The sequence below is a fragment of the Plasmodium relictum genome, assembly GCF_900005765.1.
Source record: "Plasmodium relictum strain SGS1 genome assembly, chromosome: 3".
Classification (NCBI taxonomy): domain Eukaryota; phylum Apicomplexa; class Aconoidasida; order Haemosporida; family Plasmodiidae; genus Plasmodium; species Plasmodium relictum.
In genome coordinates, this window is record NC_041681.1 from 355,018 (window position 1) to 376,153 (window position 21,136).

At 17.3% G+C, this 21,136-nt stretch overlaps 6 protein-coding genes and 2 non-coding genes across 8 annotated transcripts; 2 read left to right on the plus strand and 6 right to left on the minus strand.

The window, feature by feature from the left end:
- Positions 1-436: 436 nt before the first annotated feature.
- Positions 437-1,033, minus strand: PRELSG_0308300 (conserved Plasmodium protein, unknown function; the record flags this gene model as incomplete). The annotated part of the gene is made up of 1 exon (XM_028680073.1): positions 437-1,033. One exon carries the CDS (start codon positions 1,031-1,033, stop codon positions 437-439), a length of 597 nt encoding a protein of 198 aa, XP_028531606.1.
- Positions 1,034-1,430: 397 nt separating this feature from the next.
- Positions 1,431-4,157, minus strand: PRELSG_0308400 (conserved Plasmodium protein, unknown function; the record flags this gene model as incomplete). Its single annotated transcript, XM_028680074.1, has 1 exon — positions 1,431-4,157. One exon carries the CDS (start codon positions 4,155-4,157, stop codon positions 1,431-1,433), a length of 2,727 nt encoding a protein of 908 aa, XP_028531607.1.
- A 766-nt stretch (positions 4,158-4,923) lies between these two features.
- Positions 4,924-6,900, plus strand: PRELSG_0308500 (conserved Plasmodium protein, unknown function; the record flags this gene model as incomplete). The annotated part of the gene is made up of 1 exon (XM_028680075.1): positions 4,924-6,900. One exon carries the CDS (start codon positions 4,924-4,926, stop codon positions 6,898-6,900), a length of 1,977 nt encoding a protein of 658 aa, XP_028531608.1.
- A 610-nt stretch (positions 6,901-7,510) lies between these two features.
- On the minus strand, positions 7,511-11,248 carry PRELSG_0308600 (DEAD box ATP-dependent RNA helicase, putative; the record flags this gene model as incomplete). Its single annotated transcript, XM_028680076.1, has 1 exon — positions 7,511-11,248. One exon carries the CDS (start codon positions 11,246-11,248, stop codon positions 7,511-7,513), a length of 3,738 nt encoding a protein of 1,245 aa, XP_028531609.1.
- An 860-nt stretch (positions 11,249-12,108) lies between these two features.
- On the plus strand, positions 12,109-12,180 carry PRELSG_0308700. The gene has a single exon. It is a non-coding gene; the product is annotated as a tRNA-Ala (tRNA).
- Positions 12,181-12,527: 347 nt separating this feature from the next.
- PRELSG_0308800 lies at positions 12,528-12,599 on the minus strand. The gene has a single exon. It is a non-coding gene; the product is annotated as a tRNA-Glu (tRNA).
- Positions 12,600-12,995: 396 nt separating this feature from the next.
- On the minus strand, positions 12,996-13,391 carry PRELSG_0308900 (conserved Plasmodium protein, unknown function; the record flags this gene model as incomplete). The annotated part of the gene is made up of 1 exon (XM_028680077.1): positions 12,996-13,391. The coding sequence occupies one exon, from the start codon at positions 13,389-13,391 to the stop codon at positions 12,996-12,998; it is 396 nt and encodes a 131-aa protein (XP_028531610.1).
- Positions 13,392-14,789: 1,398 nt separating this feature from the next.
- On the minus strand, positions 14,790-20,339 carry PRELSG_0309000 (conserved Plasmodium protein, unknown function; the record flags this gene model as incomplete). The annotated part of the gene is made up of 1 exon (XM_028680078.1): positions 14,790-20,339. One exon carries the CDS (start codon positions 20,337-20,339, stop codon positions 14,790-14,792), a length of 5,550 nt encoding a protein of 1,849 aa, XP_028531611.1.
- Between the last annotated feature and the right edge of the window lie 797 nt (positions 20,340-21,136).

The window sequence follows — 21,136 nt, forward strand, 5'->3', positions numbered from 1 at the left end:
ATCATAATAAAATGAAAGATTATACAATACAATTTTATAATTTTCAATAATTGAGTCTTTTCTAAGTAATTTAAATATAAATAAAATTATAGAAATATACAAAGTTTCTATTCTCAATTTTATACATTTTTTTTATGTCATTTTAATTCATAAAATGTCTTTTTATATACTAAATGATTAATAAAATACATATTCTTCTATTTTTTTTTTTCTTTATTTTAAGGTAAAAAATTGCAAATTTTTAAATGTATACATTTCATTATAAATACCCTTTTTTGTAAATTTTATATATTCTATATATATGGTATTTATATTCAAATAATAAAAAATTGAAATTTTTTTTTAATTTTTTTTATATTCTACTTTTATATATTAAAAATGGGATATAATTAATAAAAAGGGCAATTTATTTTCTTTATTTTCATTTAGTTAAAATTTAAAAAATACCAAAATTTATTTTAGCAATATAAAGTTCTAGATGCTCAAAATCTTTTTGTTTATCTTTTAATCGTTCTGACAAGACATTTCCATATTTTTTTTTTTCTTCATATTTAAATGGTACTTTAATATATTCAATATTATTTAAAGCTGAATCTACGAAGTCATTAAAATTTTCAATTTGTTTTAAAACATTAAAATTTACTTTTTTATATCTTGAATTAAAACTATTAAACAAATTCTTATTTTCTTTAATTTTTTCAGTGCTATCATCAACACTAATGTTACTAGTTATTGTATCCGGATCTTGTATATTATTGTATGGATTCCTAGGTATTGTATGAACAGGTAAACATGTTAAATAAAAAAAATTACTATTTAAATTATTAATTGACTGGATTAAATTAACACAATATGATTTCATATCATTTATAAATTTTGAATAATGCAAGTTATTTCTAAATTGAAAATTTTCTTTCATTGAAGCATTTGTTATATATAATATATTGGCTAATTTATTTGCAATATTATTAATATTTAATTCTATAGATTCATTTATTTCCTCGTTTTTTTTATTTTCATTTAACTGATTCATGATAACAAAAATGGAAAAAAAATTAAAAATAATATTCAATAAAAATATTTTTAATAATACACATTCATAAAATAAGAATGTTCAAAAGTTTATTATATAAAAATATAATTTCAAATAAAAATTTTTAAAAAAGAAAAAAATTACAAAAAAAAAAAAAAAAATTAATAAAATCTTAAAATTCTACAATAATCTTTAAAATAATAAATATAAAGAAAAAAAGGAAAAGAAATTAAATATTTTAAATACAAAAAAGAAATTTAATGATAATATTATGTCAATAAAGGCATGCTACCAGCATATTGTAAAAAAGAAAAAAAAAAATACATTAAAATTATTTAAAAAAAAAATATACATTAAAATTGTTTTGTAAAAAAAAAAAAAAAAGAGAGAAAATATTTTACTTACTATTATTTATAAATCTTATATTGTAAATAAAATGATTGTTTATATTTTTCTCTTTAATGGATTCACGAATATAGAAATTTTTATTTTTTATCTCTTTAAATAAAAAGAAAAATATTATATTATTTTTTGCAAAATTTGTTATTTCTACGATGGGTAAAGAAAATTTATATATATATGGAATATTATGAATTGATAAATATTTTATTCCTTTTATAAGTTTTTTTTCGTAATAAATGAAATCATCTTTTTTTAAATAGCGAATGTGTATATTAAATTTTTCTTTTTTCTTTTTTTTTCTTTTTTTAATCAACAAATACACATTGGGATTTTCTTTTTTTACATTCTTTTTATTTATTCTTTTCACTATTGCTGATATATTATCATGCGTAAATACATTAGCATTTTTATCTTTGAAATTAATTGACTTTTGATTTTTCAATTTTTCGTCAGTAATATTAAAAATACGAAACAAATTGTTATTTACAATAATTTTATATTTTAAGTTTAAATCTATTACTTTAACTTTTTGCTTTTTCTTTTTTATTTGTTTTCTTTTTTTTTTTTTATCTTCTATCATTTTTTCTTCTGAAGCAATGAAAGAATTTTCTTCATTTATTTTTTCCTTATTTTTTGCATTTTTTAAATAATTTTCAACATATGATAATAAAATATGGTATATTTTTTCAATACGATCATAACTTAAACTGATGCTAGTATATTTTTTAATGATATTGTAGAGAATTTCTATTCTAATAAATGTAGAAGGCAAAACTAAAAATTCGAGAAAATTAAAGATTTTCAAAAAAAAGTTGTGCTGATACATAATTTTATTAATTTTTATTAAATGACTCATTTTTTCTTCTAAAAAAAAAGAATTATATAAATTGTTTTGCATATTTATATATTCTTTAACAAAAATATTACCAATTAAAGTGTTACTATCATAATATTTATTTTTTTGATATATATCAAATATATTATTGTAAAAACTCAAATAATTATCTAAATTATGTGATTGAGTAATCAAATTTTTTAATCTTCTATCTAGTGATGGATATATATAGTTATGACATATTTTTAATTCGGAGCTTTTGTCTAAAATATTCGTAGTATTCAAATTATTATTTAAATTTAATGATTTGTTTTTCGTATTATTCATATTTTTATTTAAATTATTTTCGTCAATTAAAAATTGTTTACTATAATTAATATGAGAAATATCAGCATTTTTTTTATTATTCCCTGGAAACGCATCTAAATCATTTTTAATTTTTATTTTGTTTTTTAATATAAAAGAAATATTAGGGATAACTACATTTCTAACAAAATTTCTTGATACAGACAATTTTTCATTAGATTTATCAAAAATCCATCTTTTATTTATAAATCCCATATATTTATAGAGAAAAATTTTGTTTAACTTAATAAAAGGCCTAAATAAAAAACAATTTTTAAAATTTGTTAAAAATTTAACTCCAGTAATATTTTTAATGAATACTCCCCTAAATAGTTTAAATAAAATAGTTTCATTGTTATCATTCTTATGATGCCCTAAGAATACAAAAGATTTTACCAAATTTAAAATTTTATTAGTTTTTTTAAAAGAAGTATTATTATTTTTTAACAAAATAATAGTCATATGTTTCTTATTAGTTAATTTTATAAAATTGTCTATATCTGATATATAATCTTTATATGTATAATTAATTGATTTAATAAATTTTTTCAAACTTTTATGCTCATAAAAATTTTCTTTTTCTTTTTTTAATATTTTATATTTTTCAATATTAGTCTTTTTAGAAATTTCTTCTGATAATTCTAAATAAGAATTTCTTCTCCACATTCGTGCCAATAATAAAAAATTATTTTTATTTTTATTCCTTAATTTATCAATAATTTTCTTTGTAAGTACTTTTGTTTTCAGTTTAAGATTATACTGAGTACAAACATTTTTTAAAAAATTCTTTTCTTTGTTGCATTCTATCCTTACCTTGTGATTGCAATATAATACAGTAATATTTTTTAAAATAGAAAAAAAAAAATTAGTTTTAAAATCATATTTTGAAACTAAATTTGTAATGTCTTCATGTGAATATGAATATACATTATTTATTTTATTTAATAAAGAAATATAATTATCATCTTTACATGCTATTGTTATTATTATTTTATAGATAATAAAAATAAAAGAATATAGAAGAGATAATGAATCTACACCACAACTTACGCTGAAAATCATACTTTTTTTTTTTTTTAAAAATTTGAATAAGAATTCATTCTTCAATGTCAGTAACCAATAAGCTTCTATTAGTTGTATTACTTCCTGTCTTTCAAATGAATCGACCGATGGACTACTAAAAAAATCATTAATTTCTAAATTATTGTTTATTTTTAATTCTTCTATTTCTTTTGTTTTTTCATTATTTTCTGCATTTATTAATGAACATATATTGTTAAAAAGAATCTTGTTATTAGATTTACTATATTTATTATCACCAATATTACAAAAATTATTTTTCTTCAACACTTTTCTGCTTATTGGATAAAATGCAATATCATTAATTTGCTTTTCTATATTTAAATTTATATTTTTATCTTTAATTTTTTTATATTTAAACTTCAATGATTTTAAAAAGGCAGTATTTTTTTTTACACTTTTTATATTTACACATTTTGTAACACAATAAAAAAAAATATATATAAATAAATAGAAATACATTTATTATAAATCATTTTTTTTTTTTCATATTTGTTGAAGTCAATGTTACATTAAAAGATATCGATAGAAGTTACTTTATGATTAAAATACTAAAAGAATAAAAAAATAAAAAAAGATAAAAATCTCTCATTAAAATAACATATTTTAATATATCAAAAAATAAGTAATTAAGAAAATTCTAAACATTTTGTCATTATTTTCACTATTTTAATTTTTTTTTTTTTTTTTTTGTTTTATTATACTAATGTTTTTGGAAATCATAATAAATATTCAAATACATATGTAATAAAAATGCTGTACATTTCTCTTTTTATTTTATAATATTATTTTTAAATAATAAGAACAAAATATTATTAGTATTAAAATAAAAAAAAAAAATTTAAACATGAAGAAAAAGTTTTTCTTAAATTGTTTTTGTTTTATAAATTTAATTTAATTTTTTTTTTTTTTTTTTTATGGCATTTTAATTTTTAAAAATGAAATGTTCTTTTAGGTTTTATTAAAACTATATTACATTTTGAAGATGAAAGAATTTCAAATAAAGAAATAAACAAATAAACAATTTATATTTTTCAATATAGAAAATAATATTTTCCATTTTCTTTAATGGTAAATGATGAATGAGATAAAAGAGGTTTTTTTTTTTTTTTTTCTTGAATTTTTTGTGATGAATAAGTATATAAAATAATACAACTGTCTTCTTAAAATATATTTATTAAAATTTTTAACAAGTTATAACAAGAAAATATCTCTCACATAATAAAAAATGAATCTCTTTTTCGATGAAAATAATGAAAATAATTATATTTATTGTAATATGATAAAATCAATGAATGAAAAAGGCAAAGAAAAATTAAGAAAATTATTAAAAGTTAATAGAAACGTAATATACGATGATATTATGAATTTAAATATATTTATAAAAAACATTTGGATATGTATGAATTTAAAATGCCAGTTTTCTATTCATGATTTAATTTTAATATCAAGATCTTTTAAAAATACAGAAATCATATACGACACTACTTTTAATGAAAATATTGATGATTTCTTCCATCCTGAAAAAAAAAAAAATGATTGTCTTATATACTTTCAACCTTGTAAAATTAGAAAAAACGTAGTAAAAATATATTTTCAAAATCCTTATGTTGTATGTTTTATTCATAAAAATGGATCAGTTCATATACATGGATCATTAACATTAAGAAATATTTTATTAATTTTAATAAAAGTAGTTAAAAAAATTAAATATAAAACTTTTTGGTATTATCAAAATCAAAAGAAAAATACAAAAGAAATAGAATTTTATTCAAAGCTCCATAAAGGAATATATCATCCAAAAAAACATGAAAATCTCAATTCAACATCAAGTGAAAATATTGATTTAAATGAAGATAAAAATGAAAAACAATTTAATAGTATGCTTGATAATGATGATAATTTAAGTAATAAATGTATTAACGATGAATTTTTGATTAAAGAAAATGTTTGTGATGAATTTTATGCTGATATAAATTCTAATAATAGTTTGAGTGAACATTCTATTAATATAAATAGTGAGGATATAATAACAGAAAATATTATAAATAATGATACAAAAATATATGATGACAGTTTAGAAAATTTGAGTAACAGTAACTTATATACGAATGAAGATAATATTCATGATACAATAAATTCATGTGAAAATATTATTAAAGAATTAAAATGTAATTTTTCAAATTATGAATTTTATCTAGAAGATAATTTTCTAAAAAATTGTTCAGAAAAAAAAATAAAACTATCAAAAGATAAATATAATTCACTAAAAAAATATAATATTAAAAAAAATAGAAATAACAATAAAAATACTAATAGTTCAATGATAAAGAAAAATAGTAATAAATTATTTAATACAAGTTACAAGTTAAATTATTCTGAGAATGGCCAAATAAATGAAAATAATGAATTATTAACTAAGAATTCAAATAATATTGAAGAATTATTTTCTTTAGATAAAATAAGTGAAATACCCAAATTATATTATAGTGATTGCGTTGTTAATTCAGATAAAAATAAAAAAACAAAAAAAGACGATAATAATAATTTTATACATATGGAAAAAGATTCCTTCCATATAAATTATGAAAAGAAAAATTGTGACAAAGACAATATTATTTATATTCAGAAAAGTTCAAAAATAAATTATACAAGTTTTAATAAAGATGATATATTAACAAAAAACAATAAAATCAGTAGCAATGAAGAAAGTAATAAATTTGATGAGAATTATTTTCATTCTAAGGATAATCAAAAGCTATACAGTAAAAAAGATATATATAAATTTGATAAATATCAAAAATGGAATTATAAGGTTAGAGATGACATTATATTTGATATGAATTATTTTAATGTTAAGCAATTTGTATGTGTTTTTAAAATTAAATTAAAGTATTTTGACATAACAAAAATTTATAAATATGATGAATTTAAAAATATTTTAACTGATATTAATAACATTATATATATAAAAATAGATCAAAATCTTTTAGATAAATTATTTGAACAAACTAATTTAGAAAAAAATACAAAAAATAATTCATTAAAAAAATACAAAAAAAGTGATAAAAGTTCAGTTAAAACAGTTCTACTGTTTAGCTCAGGTAATGTTGTTATATATGCTTGTAAAAACAAACTAGAAGTTTTATGCATATCTAGATTTATCATTAGCACATTAAAAAGAAATAATAATATAATTTTATAATTTCATCTTATCATTATTACTTTTTTTTTTTTTTATTTGTTTTTTTTTTCTAATTTTTTAATATTATACATTATATGCTATTTGCTTTTTTTTTTTCTTTTTTTTTTTTTTTTATGTATATTTATTTTATTATGTTTTTTAGTTATAGTTGTTAATAATTTAATTTTTATATTTCATTTATTATTATTTTATTATTTTTTTTTTTTTTAGATATACTCTATAAATTGTAAAAAAAATAAAATTTTTAATAATTATATAATTTTAAAAAAAAAGAATGATAATTTATTATGTTTTATAGATGAATAAAATTAAAACACATTCATTTTAATTATATATTTTTAATATTTTTGTTTTAGCATACGCTTTTAAATAAATTTTCATAGAGATAAGTGTTCTTAATATATAAATAAAAAATTTAACAAAAAAAAAAATATATATATATATATATATATATATATATTTTATAAAAATTAATTTAATTATTTGAATAATTTTAAAAATAAAGAGCTATGTATTGTTTATAAGGCAAAATGATTTAATAATAGCAAACTAATAATTTTTATTAGAACAAAAAAAAAAAAGAAAAAGCAAATATAAGAAATTGTAAAATTTATGATAAATATTTATGAATAGGGAAGTATAAAGGATACTTCTCTATAAAGCTTTTTTCATATTTTTCTTTCTCCATATCTTCCTTTTTTTTAGTGTCATTTTTAGTTATTTGAATATTGTCAAAAGGGAATTTATAGGAGTTGTAAGAATTAGGTATATTTTTTTCTTCATTTGATGAATTTTTTGAAAACTTTTTATATTTTAATTCATTCATTTTTGATTTAAAGCTTTTATAAGATGGTAATGCAGATATTAAAACACTTTTTGATCTAGCATTAATGTTAATATATACATCTGGTGCATCTAAAATTTGTAGTCTTGTAGCCATGCATTTAGTTATATAAAAGTTATCAAAATAACCAAAAGAATGTAAAATATTTTTAATTAAACTTGGTACTTGCCATTTTTCGTATTTCAAATACTTGTTCTTTTCACAATAAAAACCAAGTAATGATCTATACATCAATTCACATGAACATAATAAATGATTGTGTTTATACCACTCCATATGTTTTATATTAAATTTATAAAAATAATCACAATTTTCTTCTTTTTTTTTATTTTTTTTATAATTATAATTATCTCCCTCTTTTTCACTTAAATCCAATATGTTTTCATTTTTTTCTTGACCATTATTCAGAATAATATTATTAGGTTTTTTATATTTTAATAAAGTATTTAAAAAAGGATTATCTTTATGTATATAATTTAAATATTTCTTACTTACATTACTAATCAAAATATTATTTTTATAAAGAGTAAATAAATAATGACCTTCTAACTCGTTTAATAATAATAAACTTCTCCCTTGTGTATTTTTGGTTGTAGCAACTTGCGTTCTTAAAATATATTCATCTATTGTAACACTTATACCTACTTGTATTACTAAGTCTACTTTATCTAATTCAATGCCTTGATATAGTAAGGAAGAAGAAAATAAAATTTGTTTTTTTTTTTGGGGGTTATTGAAAGAATTCAAAGTATATGTTTTTTTATCTAAGCTCAACTTACTATGTAAACATAAAATTGCAATATCTTTTAATTTTTCATATTCATTTATGTATTCTTTATTTTCAAAATAATCTTCTTCTTTTAATTTATTATTTTTTTGATTGTTTAAAACTTTTAAAGTAATGTTATTTTCTTCATCTAAATTGCTAGAATTCGTAATTTTTTTATCATTTAATCCGTTAACTAGATTTTCTTTGTTAACTAAATCCTCTTTACTACATTTATTCATGTTTATATTGTTAAAATCATTTTTATTTTTTTCTGAATTATTTGATGAGTTATGAAAATTATTGTTTACAAAAATAAAAGGATTTGAAGATACAGAAAAATTTACATTTTCTCTATCATAATAATATGAATTATCATATATTTTTTCATTTTTTTTCCATTTATTTAATTTTAAATACAATAAAAAAATATAACCCTTAAATATATAATGTTTAAATATGACATAAAAAAACTGTAGCATTTTCACTGTTGGCATAAAAATAACAATTTTTATATTTTCATTTGATAAAAACTCTTTATGAATTATATTAAATAATATTAATGCAAGTTTATCAGGTTCATAAATTAAATATTCTTGTTTTAAAAATATATGAGTGGGCAAATTTATTCCTTTATTTTTTTCATAATTATCATTATTACTGACTGTATAATTATTATAATCACTATTGTTTAATTTTAATTTACTGCCTATATTTTCTTCATTTTGAGAACCTTCGTATGCATATTCTTCAAAAAAGTTTTCTTCAATATTCTCTACCTTTTTATTATTATTTATTTTTATACGTCCAAGTGACTTTTCTATATTTTCTTTACTTGTATTTGAATTACATAGACTACTAATATTATGTACATATTTGGAATTATTGCTTTTATTATTTTCATTAACTGTTTCATTGGAATTTTTTTTATTATGTTGAACTATTTTACTAAGATTATTTTTATTATTTTGACTGCTCATTTCATTAATATATGTACTACTGTTATAATTTGTTTTCTCTATAATATTATTAACTTCATTATTTACTATGTAAGAATCATATAAATTAATATTTTCATAAAAAGTTTTAGCATTTTTACATAACCATAATTTGTTTAAGTCAGTGCAATTTAAAATATTATCCTTATAAATAGATAATAGATTATAATTTAGTTTATTATATAATTCAAAAGAAGAATCAGGTTGATGCTTCTTAAAATATTCTTCACATGATAATTTATCTTCAGAATTAGAATTCATAATATTCATATGAGAAGCTGAATAAAATTTGTTTCTATCATAAATAGAATTATTCACAAAATTTAAATACACATAATTTAAACGCAAAAATCTATAAGCTAAATGTTTTAGGAAATTGTTAACAATAGAAGATAATAAAATTGTTTGGTGTCCCTTAGGTAATATATTTTTTATAATTAAAATATTTTTTAAATAATTTGAATTAAGAAGAAAATAAGCTTCATCGATAATTATTGTATCACATAAAAAAAACATTTTTGAAAATCCTTTTGAAAATTTTATGTGATTTATAAAGGATACCGGTGTTGTTACAATTATTTGAGGCTTTTTTTTTTTTAACTCATCTACTTCTTGCTTCATGTTTATATTTTTTCTACCATGAATATAATGGCATTTTAGTTTATACGGATGATATATTAATAATTGTTTAATAACTTTATATGTCTGCTCAATTAAAATTATATTTGGGCATACTATTAGGGCAAGAACAAAATCTTCTTTTATATTACAATTTTTTTTTAAATTATTTATTTGTATAATTATTTTATGTAAAAGGGGAATGCAATAACCTAATGTTTTTCCTGTACCCTTAACAGAATTAATAAGTAAATCATAATTTTTTAAAAAAAACGGAAATAAGCAATATTGAACTGTAGTTAAATATTTTATATGAAAATTTTTTTGAATACTCAACTTAATGTAAGAATCAATATTTATTTTACTTATATCCTTATAACGTAATAAAGATTCATAATATGTGAAAGTTTTCTTGTTTAATAAATCATCTCTAACTTCTAATATTCTTTCATTCACATTATGTGAGTTTAAAAAATAATTTTTATCTACTTCATTATTATCTATTAAATTATTATTATCATTATTATTTTCCAATTTTTTGTTATCTATTTCCTTTATATATTCTTCATTTGTATTAATTATAGATAGATTACTTTCAATGAAATAAAGATTTTTATCGTTGATTCCTTTATTATAACATAATTTTTCATTTTCTAATATAAGGTTATTCAATTTTATTAAAATATCCTTTTTACTTAAATGATTACCACTTGAATTGTAATGTGATAAAAAGAAATCGTAGAAATAATAAGGTACATATTCTCTATTTGATGAAGTTAATATATTTAAATCACATTTTAATTTTTTAAACTTTTTTAAACATAATTCATTTAAGTCATTAAAATTATCGTATATTATCTTTTTTTCTTTCTCAATAAATTCTATCAAATAATTATTTTCTATTTCATCTTTTAGTTCTTCTTCCTTTATTTTATTCTCTTTTTCTATACATGAGGATACTATTTTATCTGTATCAGTATTGCAATATATTTTTTGTTTATCAAAATAGTTTATATTATTAGCATAAACATTTCTTTTACTTAATAACTTTACATATCTTTCTACATTATTAAAAATTTTATAATACATTACAAAATTTTTAACATTATTTATTAACACCATTTAATATAGTTGGATTTAAAAAATTTTCATTAAAATAAATTACAACTGAAAATAGAAAAAAGGGAATTTAAAGTATTACCATTTATAATTAATAAAAAAAAAAAAAAAGATTAAATTTTTAGCTATTTATATTAAATTAAATCAAGAATCATACAAAAGAGAAAAAAAAATTAAATTCTTATGAATCTTTTTTTTTTTTTTCTTTCCTTTTATTTAATTATAAATTATAAATTATAAAAATGAGATAGCACTTTATTGATAAAAGTTATTACATTAAATAATATATACATATCCATTTAAAAATATTTATAAAATTACTTTAAAAAAAGTATGATGAAACTATTCTTAATATAATAGCAATCTTACGTTATAATTTTGTTATTCTGTTATATAATCTATGACATACTTTGAGAATAAAAAATAAGATACAAATAAGAATGTTATGTAAATAAGATATAAAACTAAAGATATAATTAAGCATAAAAATACTTCAATTCTTATTAATTTTAAAGTTCCTTTAAAAAAAAAAAAATATTCAACATTTTAATTTATTGGTTACTTATCCCAATAAATCAAAAAGAATAATAGTATATACTAAGAATATAAGTTTTTGTATATATATTATAGATAATATAGAAACATCTTTAATGCTTTCATTTATTTTATATTATTTAGCAAAAAATAAATTTTATAGTATATTCAAAAGAAAAGGGAGATTTTCAATATTTTTTTTTTAAAGAAGAAAACTTAACTTTTAACATATTATAAAAAAGAATTTTTGTTCTCAGAAAAATTTAAAAAAAAAAAAGATCTTGAAATTTTTTTTTATAATTTTTTTAAAATTATTATAAATTAATTAAGGGCAGATGGTGTAGTGGTATCACGCTTGATTTGCATTCAAGAGGTCCGGGGTTCAATTCCCCGTCTGTCCATATCATTCAATTTTTAAAAAACGAAAAATATTATACTTCACAGATAGTTATATTTTAAATATGTTTATTATTTATTATATAATGTAAAATTTATAAAATTATAAAAGGATATTTTCATTATTTTATAAAATATCTCGAAAAAGTAAAATTTTTAAATGAAAAATTATTTTAAAATAATTTATATATACATATATATTATATATATAAACATTTAAAAATTTTTAAATTTCCCATCATAAAATGAATTTACTCAGTGTGGTGGAATTATAATTCGATTTAAGGTTTTTAGTTTCACCTTATTATTAAACTTAAAATATATACTTAATACTTTTTAATAAAATTAAGATTTCCCACGCCGGGAATTGAACCCGGGCCTTTCGGGTGAGAGCCGAATATCCTAGCCACTAGACCACGTGGGATTTAGATAAGGTGTTTTTAGAATAGTTATTATTATTGTTTTTTTATTTATTTATAAGGCAATTTATCAATATTATATTTTCGATTACTATAATTTATATTTATTTTCTTCATATATAAATAGAAAAATAATTATAACTATGATTAAATATTTGTAAGTTAAAAAAAAAAAATTTAACAAAAAAAAAAAAAAATGCGTTATTTTTGATGATACAAAAAAATTATGGATATTAAAGAAATTATTTAATGAACAAATAAAAAATATTATGAATTAATATTTATAATTTTACAATAATAATTTATAAGGATTCAAATTTATAATAAATAAATTAACGTTAATTTGTAAAAACTTCAATAATTCAAAAAAAATTAATTTTTATTGTATATTTATTTTATTTCTATAAATATATGTTTTTGCTTATTTCTTCCTTTATATCTTTAATATTATTTTTATAATTTCTTTTTGAAGAATATTTAATTTTAAAGTTTTTATTATTTCCCTTTTTTTTTTTTTTATCAATAATAAGTAAACCTTCATTTTCCATACCTTCAATATCTAATGAACTCAATTCTTTTAAGAACTGCATATAATTAGACAAATCATTTAAGATATTTTTTTCTCTTTTTATTGTGTGACTTAAACTAACTGAATTCAGTACATTCATAATATTATCATCAATAGATTTAGTTATTCCTTTTTCATTTTTAAATGAATTTCTCTCACACTTTATTATTTTATTTATTACTAAACAAATTATTAGTAGAATAACTGTAAGATTTTTTATTTTTATCATCTTGAAAAGAAAAAAACAGAGAAAATAAATGAATATAATATAATATATATATATATATATATATATATATATATATATATATATATATATATATATACCTTTTAATTATACTTTATTTGTTTTTCCTTTTTTTTAATTGCTTATTTTATTTTATCTATATTTTTTTATTATTTAAATGCTATAAAATGTAGTATTTTACAATACTATGAAAGAAAATATAATTTTTTTTTAATTTACAATTAAAATATATGTTTTTTTATTTTTTTTTTTTAATTAAAAATGTGATAATCCCTTTCATATATATTCCTTATATATATTTTTTTTTCTGAAATGTGTAACTACAATTATACAAAATAAGATTTCTTTATATTTACATATAAAAGAATAGTATGAATTCCTACTATATAAATATATGTTGTATACTTTGAATAATGTTCTTCCATATTTTGTGTTTTTCAAAAAAGAATTATTATTATTTTACAATTTTAAATGAAAAAATAAACAAATGAATAGACAGTAACTTTTTAAATTTCATATAATTGTTTCTTTTTTTTTTTAATACCTTATATATTTAATGAATAATTTATTAAAAAGATTCTTATTTATTTGTACTTGAAAAACAAAAATATTATAATTTTTAATTTTTTGCTCAGCATATATAAGAATATTTTTCTTCATATATTACAGTTAAAAACTTTCACTTCTATAAATGACACCTATATATTTAAAGAATGAAAGTTATCCCCTTTTTAATTTTTAAGACTATACTATTCTAGTAAATATATTATAGTATAATTAATTTTTTAATTACTATACTTCTATGTTTCTATATTTTTACTTGTATATAAAAATATGTAAAAATATTAAAGGGATGTAATGATTTATACTTCTTATAGTTCTAATATAAAAATAAATAACATGAATCTTTAAATTATTTATATATATGTACGGAAATGTTTAAATGTTTGGTTATCCAATCATACTTATGATTGTGATTTAATAAATATGATGAAATTCTTAATTAAAAAATAAGATATTATGTAATTATATATAAAGTTATAAGTGTTATTGACATAATAAAAGAATATAATATGCGTATTTATTAAAAAGAAAAATAAATAAATAAATAAATATATATATATACATTAATACAGTAATATATTTTGATAAATTTTTCTTTTATATATATATATATATATATATATATATATATATGTGTGTGTAAATTATCAAATATTTTTTACTTTCAGTAATGCTTCTATAACACAAAAAAAATAAAAAATAAAATAAAATAAAATAAAAGAATATATTAAAATTATTATTGTAGAATTTTTTTTATGTATTCAATATATAATATATGAAAAAATTAAAAACTTTATAAAAATTTTGATTAAATATTTAATTAAAATATAAATGAAAAAATAAATATTTTAAGGCCCTTGTATTTATTTTTATGTAGTTTTCATTATAACAAAGTTTTAAAATGTAAGAATAATAAACTTTTAATTTAGTATTATTTATATTATTTTTAATTTCATCTATCTTTTTTATCTTTTTTTCATTTTTCACAAATAAAAGCAGTTGTTTAATGTATCTTATCCTATAAAAGTTCGTTAAGTTATCAAATATATTTTTTGATAAAAATTTTTCATCAATTTTTTTAAAATATATTTTAAAATCTTTTATATTTTTAATTTCTTCAGAAGAATTTAAACCAGTTTTTTCAACTTCCTTTATGTAATTGTTTACTACGTTTTCTTTGTCTTCTTTTCTTATAAATTTTCTCTTTTTTTTTTTTTTTTTTGTTTGATGAAAAATATCTGTGTATTCATCTGATAATTTGATTTCGTCAAGTTGACTAAATGATAAAAAGGCATCATAACTATATATCCAAGGATCGTAAAAATAAAATAATTTTTTTTTTTTTTTAATTTTATAATTTATGTATAATGTAAACAATGTTTCCAAATTTTCAAAAATATTAGTTATGGCATTGACACCAGGTATTACAATCTTAAAAAAAATGTGATAAAAGTGTGTATTTTTTTTAATGTATGATTCCAATTGCTTCTCTATTATTTCAATTTTCTCACTAATTTTTAAATCTCTTACAACATTCGTTAAATTATTAATATATTTTTCATTATGAGGGTTTTCAAAGCAATAAAGAAATAATTGTTGTAAATTTTTTATTTTCAATAAGCATATATTTTTCTTACAGTTTTTTATAATGTTATCAATTATATCCTTTATATTTTTATTTAATTTTCTTTCTATATTATTATTAATAAAAAAAAAATTTTTTCTTTTTGAAAATTCGTTCTCACAATTTACAGAAGCATTTTCTTTCTCCTCTTTTAAACTATCCACACTAATTTTTTCTTCTTTTAAGACTTCTACATTTATTTTTTTTTTATTCAAATCATATACATGCTTTTCTTCTTTTGGGTCACTTACACTTTCTACTCTATCTTTTGAATCATTTACATTTTCTACTTTATCTTTTGAATCATTTACATTTTCTACTTTATCTTTTGAATCATTTACGTATTCTACCTTATCTTTTGAATCATTTACATTTTCTACTTTATCTTTTGAATCATTTACGTATTCTACCTTATCTTTTGAATCATTTACGTATTCTACCTTATCTTTTGAATCATTTACATTTTCTACTTTATCTTTTGAATCATTTACATTTTCTACTCTATCTTTTGAATCATTTACGTGTTCTACTTTATCTTTTGAATCATTTAAATGTTCTATCTTATCTTTTGAATCATTTAAATGTTCTACCTTATTTTTTGAGTCACTTACATTTTCTATTATATCTTTTGATTGCATACCATTTGCATATTCTTCTTTTTTATTGTAAATGCCTTCTTGGATAAAAAAATTATCTTCAAATATTTTTGAATTTTTATTATTAGTATTGAATTCAAAAGATTCATTTGCATCATCTTTAATATATTTAAAAATAATTTTATTAATATTTTTAAAGAAATAATTTAATAAATTATCAAAAATATTTATTTTTTTCTTAAAAGGTGGTATAGACAAAGGAAGAAAAAAAATCAACAAATTAAAACAACAGTTATTAATTTTATAAATGTTTCTCTTTATTAATTTAAAACTTTTACTTTTTTTAATTATTTTTACTATTATTTTTTTTTGTTTCTCATCTATAGTTGATTTATTCAATTCTTCATAAATTTTATGCAAATAATTATAAATTTTTCTTAGAACATATACTATTCTTTTCTTATTTAAATAGTTAATCAAAGTACTTAAGAGTTTATCATAATTTTTTTTTTTTATATCAAATATTAATATATACCAAAGTTCTATTAACAAATTAATAAATACTAAGAAATAAAGAGAATAACTCATATTTTTATAAAAAACCTCAAGTGTTAGTATTTTTTCATGTTTTTTATAAAAATCATTAATAAAATGATGTGTATTACTTATATTATTAATTAAAATGTTTTTCTTATTAATATATTTATTCATATTATCTACATATATATTAAAAAAGAAAAAATCATTTATATCCATATTAAATATTTCATTAATAAATTTATGTATAAAATCGTTGTAATCATACATTTCATTAAATCCACTTTTCATTATATTTTTTATTTTTTTTAAATAAATTTGAAAATTTGGAATATTTAATTCTGTATAAGAAAGCTTATCATTTTGATAAAAAACAGAAAAATGTTCTAGATAATTTTTTGTCATTAACATTTCATAAATAGTATCAAAACTTTTCAAAACATGTTCGTTAAATAATTCATTTGATTCTGATACAAAAAAATTATTTATTTTTTTATTTTCAATTTCAATGTAATTTAAAAGTTCATTACTAATTTGATAATTAGACATTTCTTTACATATGTTAATGGTATTATTTGATCCCTTTTTTATTTCATCATATTTATTTTCTTCTTCAGCTTTAAATGATACATCATTTTTTACATTTTTTTTATTACAATCACTCAAATTATCAAAATAAGCATAAACATCATCGAATTTTTTATCAAATACGGAATCTTTCTTATTTATATTATCGGAAATAATTGTTTCAGAAATAAAATTATTTTTGTCAAATAGAGTTTTTAGTTCATCATTTGAATTTCCTTGTGTTTCATCATTTTCGTTTTCATTAATTTCCAAGCTATTAAAAAACTTCTCATCATTTTTGTATTCGCTTAAATTGATTTTTTCATTTTCATAAATATTCTCTTCGTTTATGTTATCTCCAATTATATCTTTACTAACATTTTCTATTTCTTCTATTATTTCATAAAAAGATGTATTCTCATTCTCAATTATAATTTCGTGACTATTCTTTCCTTCTATATAATAATCTCTACATGCTACTTCAATTTTTGAATCATTTTCGTCTTCTTTTCCATTCTCCAAATATTGAATAGAATCTTTTTTATTCAAAGTATTATTTTTGCTATACTTTTTGCTTATATCAATTTCAAAAATATTTTCTTCATTATTTTCGTATATAAAATTTTTATTTTCAACAATACTACTATCTTGTTCTTCAAAAAGATCTATTCCTTGTTGTTCAACTATAATTTTTTTATCACATATTTGATAATTAATATCTCCTTCATTTACTTTATTATTATCATTACTTATTTCAAAAGAAAATTCTTCATAATTTTTATCAGAAGAAAGAATATTTTCATTTTTTTTATGAATTTCTCCTGGTAAAAAGAAATAATCACCTAATTCTATTATATCCTTATATTTTTCTTTTACTTTGCTATTATAAAAATTTTTATCAAATTCTGTATTAATTACATTTGAGTTATTTTGATACATTTTATTGATATTATTTACTACCTTTTCATAGGAGTTGCTAAAAGTAGTTTCAATCATATTTAAATTTTCTTTTTCTTTTTCCTTTTTATTTATCATATTATTATTATTTTTGTTGATATTTTCAAAATAAATTTTATTTGAATTGCTTATAAATAAATCCTTATCATAAGATTCAATTTCATTTTTTATTTTTTTATTTTTTTCATCTTCATAAGTATATTCCTTAAAATAATCATTCTTAAAATTTTGATTATCTAAACTAGTATTTATTTCTAATACATTTATGTTCCTATCTCTATTCGAGTTATCATCATTGCTAATATTTAAGTTTTTTTTATAAAAATTAAAATCATATTCTTCAATTAATGAATCACTGTGACTATATAATTTGTTATTACTATCCAATATACTGTTACTCTTATTAATTAAATTAATATTATTGTCATTTACATTATTGCTATTATCTAACCAATTATTATTATTTTTATTTACATCGATATTACTAATTAAATAATCATCATTGTAAGTTGAATCTTTTTTCGTATAGAGCCCCACTAAATTAAGATTATTATCTTTTTCGATTATATCTTCTCTTTCCAAATTCTCATTAATGCTCGAATCAAAATCAAAGTTATTTTTATAAAAATGATCACAAATAAACACATCTAATTTATTTGTAAAATAATTTTCCTCATTAAGATTATTTAAAAAAAAATTATTTTCTTTTTCTCTTATTTCAGGAATATTTTTTTCTTTGGAAAAGAATTCATCAAAATAGTTAGTATCTTTTTTTTTTTGATTTTCTTCACCATTTATTACTATTTTTGTTAAATGATCTTCAGTATTATCTTCTCTATTTTTCTTTAAATTAATCAAATCATTATCTACATTTTTTTTTTCATTTATTGATGCAATATTAATCTGTTCAAAATCACTAGTTAAAAATAACATTTTGTTTTTTATTTCGTTTTCATTTACACAATCGTATTTATTAAAATTTTTTGAATATTTATCATGTTCATCATAATTTTTCTTTTTATTATTAAATATTTGGTCTTCATATTCATCTTTTGAAAAATTTTCTGATATATTATAAAAATCATTTGTTTCATTCATTTCTTCACTTGATTTTTTAAAAACAAAATCAATATTTTCTTTTATTGCTTTACCTTTCTCATCAGCATTGTATACACTCATAGTACAATTTTTATTATCATTATCATCAAAATTAAATAAGTCAAAATTTTCATTTAAATTACTATCTATTATTATATCATTCTCAAAAAAATTATCTTTTTTCAATTTTCTAAAACTGAATGCATCTTTATTTGGTACCTCGTTGTCCAATAAATTAACAAAATCTTTTTTATAAGAAGTTTCATTTACACTGTCTTTATTTAATTTATTATTATTACATAAACTATATTCCTTATTTTTTTCATTTATAAAACTCAATTTTAGTTCTTTGTTCCAAACAGAAGCATTATCAGTTAAATAAAGAATATTTTTATTGTTATCATGAATAAATTTTTTATAATCATCAAAATTCTTTAAATCTAAAATGTTCTTGAAATTTCTTTTATTTGATACACTTTCATTTTCTTCATAGTTTATTTTCTTATTTTTTAATACATCAGTATTTTTATAAAAATATTCTACATTTGAATCTTTTGAACCATTATCAAAGAAATCAATTTTATTAAAAAAATTATTCTCATGTTTTTCACTTTGAGTTTGTATTTTAACATTTTTGTGAATGTCAACATCTTTAACAAAATCTGAATAACTGTTGTAATTATTGTCGCAATTGAACTTTTTAAATCTATTATCATATTCATTTTTATAAATATCATTACTTTCTTCATGATGAATCTTATTATTTACTAAATTATTATTTACTAAATCATTTTCTTGGAAATCGTTATTTATATTTTTTTGAACATTGTTATTATTTTGAGTGTGTGAAAATATATTATATAAGGTTTTTATATTTTTTATATTCACATTGCTTTTATTTAAATCCTTCACATTAGCATATTCATTCCTATATTTTTTTCTAATCCTCTTTTTTTCGTCTTTTGAGTAATTTATAGATGTTTTCATCTTATTTTTTTTTTCTTTTGTTTTTTTTTTTCATTAAATGCAGATATGTATCATCAACTGATATTATTTGTAAAGAAATAACATTTTCTTGTTTTTTTCCAAATTAAAATTTTTTTTTTTTTTTTAATTAGCTATATTAGTAAATTTTTTTTTTTTTTTAAATTTCAGAAGCATTTTTATTACCATGAAAAAATTTATTTTTTTCTAAATATTGATTGTAAATGTTGTATATTATTTTTTCTTTGAATTTCATTAGAATTCATTCTCATATTTTCTTTCATAAAATTGATACATAATATGCATATATAAATGGCCAAATATGCTTATTTTGTTGCTTTTTTTTTTTTTTTTTTCAAGTCTATTCTATTTATTTTTTTTTCATAATTTAAAAAATCTTTATAATTAAATATTTTTACATGATTAGATGTATTTACTTTTTTTAAAATTCACACACTATGTATTTTTAAAATACATATATATATATATATATATATATATATATATATATATATATATATATAACTTATTAATATATACCACATATATATTAATAAATTTAAAAATCAAAACAAATAAGTAATAATGTCCAATTATAAAAAAGAAATTTCATAATTTCAGGAAAAAAAAAATAAATAAATGAAATATCACACTTATGTAATATTAAGAACAGATTTAAAATGTTATAATACATATTTATTATTTTGTTTTAATTTTTTTTAAATATATATATATATATGATCTTTACAATTAAACGATCTTATAAATTATAATTTTTTTTTTTTTTATATATTTCATGT